This window comes from Cebus imitator, unplaced genomic scaffold, assembly GCF_001604975.1.
Source record: "Cebus imitator isolate Cc_AM_T3 unplaced genomic scaffold, Cebus_imitator-1.0 Scaffold217, whole genome shotgun sequence".
In the NCBI taxonomy this organism is placed as follows: Eukaryota; Metazoa; Chordata; class Mammalia; order Primates; family Cebidae; genus Cebus; species Cebus imitator.
Window position 1 is genome coordinate 1,155,229 of NW_016107532.1, and position 8,680 is coordinate 1,163,908.

The 8,680-nt window shown below is 44.6% G+C and overlaps 1 protein-coding gene across 1 annotated transcript in view; it reads left to right on the plus strand.

Annotated features, from left to right (window-relative positions):
• The window catches only part of MARCHF10 (membrane associated ring-CH-type finger 10), a 101,717-nt gene that overhangs the window by 59,577 nt on the left and 33,460 nt on the right, over positions 1-8,680 (plus strand). Inside the window, exon 6 of the mRNA XM_037746023.1 lies at positions 5,775-7,176. Coding sequence (XP_037601951.1) covers positions 5,775-7,176 — 1,402 coding nt within the window. The remainder of the gene's footprint in view (positions 1-5,774; positions 7,177-8,680) is intronic.

The window sequence follows — 8,680 nt, forward strand, 5'->3', positions numbered from 1 at the left end:
AAGAAAGAAAGAAAGAAAGAAAGAAAGAAAGAAAGAAAGAAAGAAAGAAAGAAAGAAAGAAAGAAAGAAAGAAAGAAAAGGGGAGCTTCTCTACGCGTAAAATGTTCCTTGACCCATGGGATTCATATGATGGGACAGGGATGACTCCTGTCTGCACCCAGGAGTCATCCCCCTCATCCTGTGATCTGATGAAAATTCATCCCAATGTTCCATTATCCCCCAGGCTCCTTATCTCCCCCAGTTATTTCCTCATAAGTCCCCACTCTACTTCTTTTCTCACATTCTCAAGGGCTTTGCACAAAATGGAGTAGGAGCCAGATATCTGAATTGTATTAATGAAAGATTCCAAGCAAATGTGACAGAGATAACATGCAGAAAGCTCTTGCAAATCCATAAGAAAAACACGAATACCTAATAGAAAAATAGGGAGGGAGGCTGGGCACAGTGGCTCACGCCTGTAATCCCAGCACTTTGGGAGGGCGAGGTGGGCAAAGCACCTGAGGTCAGGAATTCGAGACCAGCCTGGCCAACATGGTGAAACCCCATCTCTACAGAAAATACAAAAATTAGCTGGGCATGGTGACACGTGCCTGTAATCCCAGCTACTCGGGAGGCTGAGGCAGGAGAATCATTTGAACCCAAGAGGTGGAGGTTGCAGGGAGCCCAGATTGTGCCACAGCACTCCAGCCTGAGCGACAGAGTGAGACTTTGTCTCAAAAAAAAAAAAAAAAAAAAAAAAAAAAAAAAAAAAAAAAAAAAAAAAAAAAAAAAAAAAAAAAAAAAAACGAAAAAAAAAATAGTTTGTCTTATTCACTGATGAAATACACGTGGCTAAGAAACATTTTTTAAAAGTTCATCTGGAAATAGTATAGGTCATATTTTTTAAAAAGTTCAACCTCAGAAGGTAATAAATGTAAACCTACATGACATAAATTTGGCCTACCAATTTGACTAAGGTTTTTAAAATGATACGTAATACTAGTAGTGAAACTAACAACGAGCATTCCTGGGCTCTGCTGTGTCTATGCTGCTCATGTGGATTGCCAGTGACAGCTACAAGAGAGACACTTTCATAGCCTCTACCTGTTGGGTCATTTGGTAAAAACTCTCTGGAAAGGAAGCTGGCAACATGTGTCAAAGCCTCTTGCAAGTTCATACCTTTTGACCTAGCAATTTCACTCCCACGGATCTAGTCTAAGTAAAGAAGATAGATGGTCAAAGATGGATGAGCAAGGGTATTTATCACATTGTAATCGCGGCCAGTTAAACCTCAAAGCAACCTATATACCCAACAATAGGGTTAACAAATTACAATATATACTTTTATACTATAATTAATATCATGTTCTTAAAGAATAACTAGGCGGGACACAGTGGCTTATGCCTATAATCCCAGCACTTTGGGAGGCTGAGGTGGGGGGATCAGGAGGTCAGCAGATTGAGACCATCCTGGCTAACACAGTGAAACTCTGTCTCTACTNTGTGCGCCAAACTTTTAATACTAGTGGTTGTAGCCACCTTTCTTGAACACCCACCACTATCAGCCAGTCCCTGAGCCAGATCCTTTAAAATAACCCTAAAAATATAAATAATAATTAAAAAAAAACAGTCAGGTGTGGTGGCACATGCCTGTAGTCCCAGCTACTTGGGAGGCTGAGTCGGGAAAATCACTTGAACCCGGGAGGCGGAGGTTGCAGTGAGCCAAGATCGCACCGCTGCACTCCAGCCTGGGCGACAGAGCAAGGCTCCATCTCAATCAATCAATCAATCAATCAAGGCCTGGCATAATGCTCATAATAAAATATTCAAAGAAGAAAGCAAGACATAAAATTATATGTACACAAATATTTCAATTTTGTTTTTAAAGAAATATTTCTAGATAAGAGAGCCCCAGGTTATAAATTCAGATGCCTTCAGGGAGCAGATGGATTATAGCAGGAGAGATGCACAGCGGGTTATGGAGCCTGTGGTAAGCTACAGTACACACTTTCCACCTGAAGCCATGGCTAGACTTAGCGTGGCTTATGCCTATCATCCCAGCTTGGGAGGCCAAGGCGGGAGGATTGCTTGAAGCCAGAAGTTCGAGACCAGCCTGGGCAACAAAGTGAAACCCCCCATCTCTAGAAAAAACAATTTAGATTAGCCAGGTGTAGTGGCATGCATCTGCAGTCCCAGCTGAGGCAGGAGGATTGTTTGAGCCTAGGACTGCACTCCAGTGTGGTTAACAGAGCAAGACACTGTTTCAAAAGAAGAAAGAAAAGAAAGAAAGAGGAAAGGAGGGAGGGAGGGAGGGAAGGAAAGAAGGAAGGAAGGAAGGAAGGAAAGAGGGAGGAAGGAAGGGAGGAAAGGAGGGAGGGAGAAGGAGGGAAGGAGGGAAGGAGGAAGGAAGGGAAGGAGGAAGGGAGGGAGGGAAAAAAAAATGCTGAGCCAAAGCACAATTGCAGGATGAAAGCAGCCCTGGGGTCTTGAGTAGGCAGCCCACCCCTGAGTTCCAGAACAATAGCAATGATCATCTAAGTTTTGGATTATGGGGGATTTTTATTTTCTTCTTCATCCGCTTCTATGGTTTCCAAATTTATTCTCTGATAGTCATAAACCACTTTTATAACCAGAAGGAAAATAATTAAAAGTATATGGCTGTTGGAATGCAAGAAACTATTGGTCAAGCACACCAAGAAGTCGAGACCAAAGGCATAGTCTTAGGGCAGACAGATGCTTGCTCTGGTTCATTCCGCTGCCCTAGAACTCCTGGAGACAGAGGCACTTCACTCACAGCTGGAGCCCAGGGCCTCAGAGAAGCATTTGCAGCATCTGCAGGGCCTGGTCTATGAATAGCACATCCCTGGCATACCAATGTGCCTGTCTATTCCCAGCCCTAGAGCTCCTGAAATCTGCTCTCTATTTGATAGACATTAAAAAAAATAGGGTTAAAATAGCATAAATCAAGAATGGCACAGTCTGCCACCTTTAGGGGAAACACACACATACAGGCGCGCGCACACACACACACAGACACACACACACTGCAGAGAAGCTCTGATTGAATTTTTAAAGAGGAAGACCATTGTGGCGACAAGGCAAGGGTGAGGATGCGCCCCCTGCATGTTTCAGGAAGCCACAAGAGCCACAGCACAGCGCATATCCTGGGACTGCTCCTGCCCCCCAGGCCAGCATCACCCCGTGACAACTCGGTGGCCTCTATGAGATGAGCTAATGGCTCCCGTTAAGCCTCCGGTTTCTGTTTTTCAGAGCGGCCCTTGCTGATTCTTTTGCCTATTGAATGTTTCTCCTCCCGGGAATGGGTCACAAGTGTTCAGGGAATGACAGAAAGGTTCAGGTTCCAGCCGTGTGAGCTCACCTCCGAGGCCCTCCATCAAATTCAAAACAAAAAGTCATCTGCCAGAGCCGACACTGCCACCTCCTCTAGATCCCTTTTCTATGTTGTTGATTTATGTGTGTATTTATTTATTTAATTTTTTTTGAGACGGAGTCTGGCTCTGTTGCCCAGGCTGGAATGAAATGGTGAGATCTTGGCTCACTGCAACCTCTGCCTCCCAGGTTCAAGTGATCCTCCAGCCTCAGCCTCCCAAATAGCTGGGATTACAGGTATGCACCACCGCACCCAGCTAATTTTTAACAGAGATAGGGTTTTGCCATGTTAGCCAGGCTGATCTCAAACTCCTGATCTCAAGTGATCTGCCCACCTCAGCCTCCCAAAGTGCTGGGATTACAGGCTTGAGCCACCGCGCCCAGTCCCTTTTCCTATTTTAAAAAATCATCAGAATCCAGTTGCTTATGTAGAAGCATTTGTTCCCCAAAATGGGGGTCAGCCCAGTCGCTACAAGCACCACTGCCGTACTTCCACAGCCAGATACTCAAAGCATCCTTGAATTGCTGCTGCCTCTCTTACTGGGGTTTATAAAACCCAGGAGGGGCCTGATAGGAGAGCTTAACTGATTTCTAGAAGAGCTGATGAGTAAAGATTCGTACTGCGTTTCTGAGTGTCCCATGCAGTTAACAATAAAAGAAGCTGCCGGAGTGTTAGGACATTAGAGACTCTCACTGGTGCCTCCCTGTGAGGAGCCCCAATTAAAGTGAGCCAGAACTGACTCGGCCCTTGGTGGAGCCCGATGCTCTGAGGATTTGCATTTCACCAGCCCGAGCTGTTATCAACACAGACCTTCCAGGGCCCGTGGAGTCCCGTCCACTCTACAGGGTGAACCGCTTTAGAAATGGAATGATAAAAAGAGCAGCATCTCATCAGATCCCACACAATAGCAGCGTGGAGAACAAAGCTGGGGGGAGGCCAATGTCAGGAAGGAATAAAGGTAAGTGGCATCAGGGAAGCACTGTCAGTTTCCTTCCCACATCAAGAGGGTAAAAGACCCTCAACAGCACACACACACCACGACAAATTTCAATGGCTTTTCGTTTTCGCAAGGAAATTGGAAGGCCAGCCAGTTTCTCAAGGGCTAGCACAGGGCAGTGGTTAAGAACACAAACCCTAGTATCAAGCAGGCGTGGATTCAAATGTTCGCTCCATCACTTACTGGAAATAGGATCTTGGGCAAGTTATGTGACTGCCCTAGGCCTTGGTACTCTTAGTTATAATGTTGTGTGATTGTGGTGCCTATTTCACAGGGTTGTGAAGCTTAAGAGTGTGTGTGTGTGTGTGTGTGTGTGTGTGTGTGTGAGAGAGAGAGAGAGAGAGAGAGAGGGAGAGAGAGGGAGAGAGATACAGTTAGCATGTCTCTGGCTGGTTCAGTGATTCTCTACAGGAATTCATAGTAAGGATTCTATGGTAGCCAGAAGTTACAAAATTGACCTGGGGCTAGTGACAAAGAGAAGATGATGACTTCGTGAAAGATTTGTAATTTTTATTTTCACTAAATAGTAAACATGACCAAAATCCTCAGTGTGCCGGGGTGCGGGCTCCTAGAGCCTTCCTCCTGATCTGCCAAGATACACCATTCTTCTCTTAGGTTCTTGTAAAGCTGTGTGGGAAGCAGGTGTCATAAATGTATGTTGAATGAATTTGGATGAGAAGGGACTGGTTTTTGTAGAAGTCATTCCCAGAGTGCTGGTTTCCCCTTTCAGTACGTATGGAACAAAAACCAGTATCTACTGCAAGGTTTGCCCATCATCAGTCCTGACTGGCTGGGCCTAGGCCAGTCTTCCAGGAGCTTCTGCAGGAAGAATCTGTATCCTCAGGGTCACCCCATTTCCCTAGGACACAGGTGTCCAAAGGAACATGAGGGGCAGTAAAATGAAGCCTGCTGACCTCTGCTTCTTTTATACCTCCAGCCATTTTGACCATGCCTATCTTCTTCTCTAGGTCTTGATTGTTGCTTTTATTTATTTATTTATTTATTTATTTATTTATTTATTTACTGAGATGGAGTCTCACTCTGTCACCCAGGCTAGAGGGCAGTGGCACGATCTCAGCTCATTGCAACCTCCGCCTCCCAGGTTCAAGTGATTCTCCTGCCTCAGCCTCCCAAATAGCTGTGACTACAGGCACATGCCACCACACCCGGCTAATTTTTTTGTATTTTTAGTAGAGACGGGGTTTCACCGTGTTAGCCAGGGTGGTCTCGATCTCCTGACCTTGTGATCCACCTGCCTCGGCCTCCCAAAGTGTTGGGATTACAGACGTGAGCCACCGCGCCCAGCCTGTTTGTTGCCTTTAAAGGGCAATTTTGCACTTGGTGCCAGAGGCCTTCCAACCATGGGCCCTTTTACTGGAATGATAAATGTGTCTTTTCTCAATGCAGATCAAGTAGTTCAACAAGAAGTCCTGACGTGTGACACTAAGCTGAAGAGGCCAGCTCGAGGGAGAAGAAACTGGCTCCCATTCTCGCAGCCAATGACTGAGAACCCCCCTGATAGAGCCAAGAAAGGAGACCGAAGTGCTCCTTCCCAGAGTAAGCTGCATCCAGCCCTGCCCCAGGCCTGCCAAGGAACAAAGAGCCCTCTAGTGTTGAGTGAGTCCTCGGGGCCACCACTCACACCCAGCACCACAGGAGGGCCAAGAACGGCATCATTTAGGTCCCGAGATGAGGATTTTTATTCCATTTTATCATTGAACAGCAGAAGAGAAAGCGATGACACTGAAGAGGAAACCGATGTTGAGGAACATCTGTGGGTTGGTATGCACTCACTCCGTTCCCCTTCTAATCACAAAAGAAGTAGATTTGGGGGGACATCGACCCCTCAGGCCGAAAATAAAAATTTTGAAGAAAATGCTGAAAATGGCAGAGGTCATTCTCTAAGAAGAAGTGCGCCTGGGCAGGGCTCATTAAGAATAAGCAGTGCAACAGAGCCAGCGACAGAGCGACATTCTGTCGGACAAAGGTTGTCCCAAGACCCCAGGCTGCCTGATAGGGCATCTGATAAAGAGGACAGAGGTGGCAGTGAAAATGCAAAAAAGAGCCCCCTTTCGTGGGACCCCCAATCTGAACCCAGACAAGAGGATGGTCTCAATACTGAAAATGCATGGAGTGACTGTATTTCTATGGAACATAGGCCTGGCACCCATGATTCTGAAAGAGATTGGCAAGACTCTCTAAGCAACTCTAGATGTTCTCCTGACTACTTTTGTTCTGGCAGACCAACATCTCCAGGATCATCAATGAATTCATCTGATAACCCTCCTGTATCATTCATGCATTCTGCTCTGAGAGATGATAGTCCCGTAGACTTGTCAATGTCATCGACTTCAATTCACAGCTCAGACTCAGAGGGAAACTCAAGGTTTCATGTTCGCCGACCACTGTCTCCCATTAGAAATAGAAATGCATTTGCCAGTGTTGAAAATCACAATTATTTCCCAGTAAACAGTGCACAAGAATTTGCTGTCAGGGGAAGAGCAGAAGATATTACTTTGATAAGCCAACCTCAGGGGGCTCTATTATATACAGACTTCTTACTAAATCCACGGGGCCATTTGTCCTTAGTGGATTCCTCCAACTCCTCTCCATCAAGAATGAACTCAGAAGTCCATTTGCATGTGTCTGGGTCATTGCAAGAAAATATACCATTTACTTTCTTTGCAGTGTCTGATTTCCCAAATCAAAATGATAGTGGGAACAGAATGGTAGCCTCTGGTTTCACAGATGAAAAGGAGATCAGTAAGATAAAGGCAGACCCTGAGAAACTCAAGAAATTGCAAGAAAGGTGAGGACTTTTCATCATTATATATTTTTTCCATTTTCCCAAGGCTGAAATTAGCATTGCTTTCATTTGAGAGCCAGGGAAATTTTAAGTCATAAATGGGTTCTTCCTTGACATTTTAGTGGTTGCTTATTTTGAGAAAATTGTCTGTTTTGTTGCTCTTAAAACATAATGGATTTATAAAAAAAAAAAAAAAAAAAAAGAAAGTTTGGTGTTCCTGATCAGTTTCTTTCATATTCCCGAAGTGTTTTTCCTTGAATACCACAACTTCAAGGTAAGTTTGCTGGGTATAAGGATTTCTGACTGTTCCATAGGGCTTGTTCTCTCCAGCAAGGAAGAACCAAGATTTCTTACAAAAAGGTTGCTATCTCCCTAGAGAATGAACCATTCTTCACTTGAAGTTCACAGCTCTCCCTCACGAGACTTACCCCAAATCCAACCAATAGTTCTAGAATTTGAACCTTGCAACTAAAAGACCGTTCTCAGTTACCATAGTTACCTGAGTTCTCTGAAGGGCCATGCCGGAGTAACTGATACTTCTATTTTATGTGCTCTTTTTCATGCATGAGAGAAAGAGAAATAAGATCTTTTTTTGAATTGCCCTTTTCTTTGATCTTTCCTTTTTTGTGAGATGATTTGGGGATATTTCACAGCTAGGAAATTTGATACTTTGTAAAGCCATCATTAAACACCATGTCAGGATTCTACCATTTCATTTATGATAGGTGTTTACCATGCTCTGATCTTGGCTTACTGATGTGGAAATTGATTCTTGGAATGTGAGCCCTCTTTGTGTATATTAGCATGACTCATTTGGGCCACCATTTAGCAATGTAAAAAGGAGAGGAAGGTGGAACATAGGATGCATACATGTTCCTATTAATAAATATCACTGATCCAACTCCAGTAATGAGGTAACTTTCCAGTTAGCTGTACCTTTGCTTTTTCACATTAAGCTACCAGAAGACAGACCCACGGTTACGGGCAAAAGACCTCACACCCACCAATCCTCACCTCTCCGGAAACACAGCTTCAGACCTACTTGTCAGAAGTCTAAGCTTCTAGCATCCCAAAGTGATGCCCTTGAACTAAAAATAATTTCTTTGAAAATGCATTCACTTCCAGACACAGTCTTGCATTAAACAGCTATTATTCGTGTACCTATTAATAGTTTATCCAGACACTCTCTTTTTTCTGTATGTAATAAACCTTATGCTTATTATTTCAAATCTGTTCCTTTTGGGAAATATTTTTTTTTTTTTTTTTTGGAGATGGAGTTTCGCTCTTGTTGCCCAGGCTGGAGTGCAATGGCGTGATCTCGGCTCACCGCAACCTCCGCCTCCTGGGTTCAGGCAATTCTCCTGCCTCAACCTCCTCAGTAGCTGGGATTACAGGCATGCGCCACCGTGCCCAGCTGATTTTTTGTATTTTTAGTAGAGACGGGGTTTCACCATGTTGACCAGGATGGTCTCGATCTCTTGACCTCGTGATCCACCCGCCTCGGCCT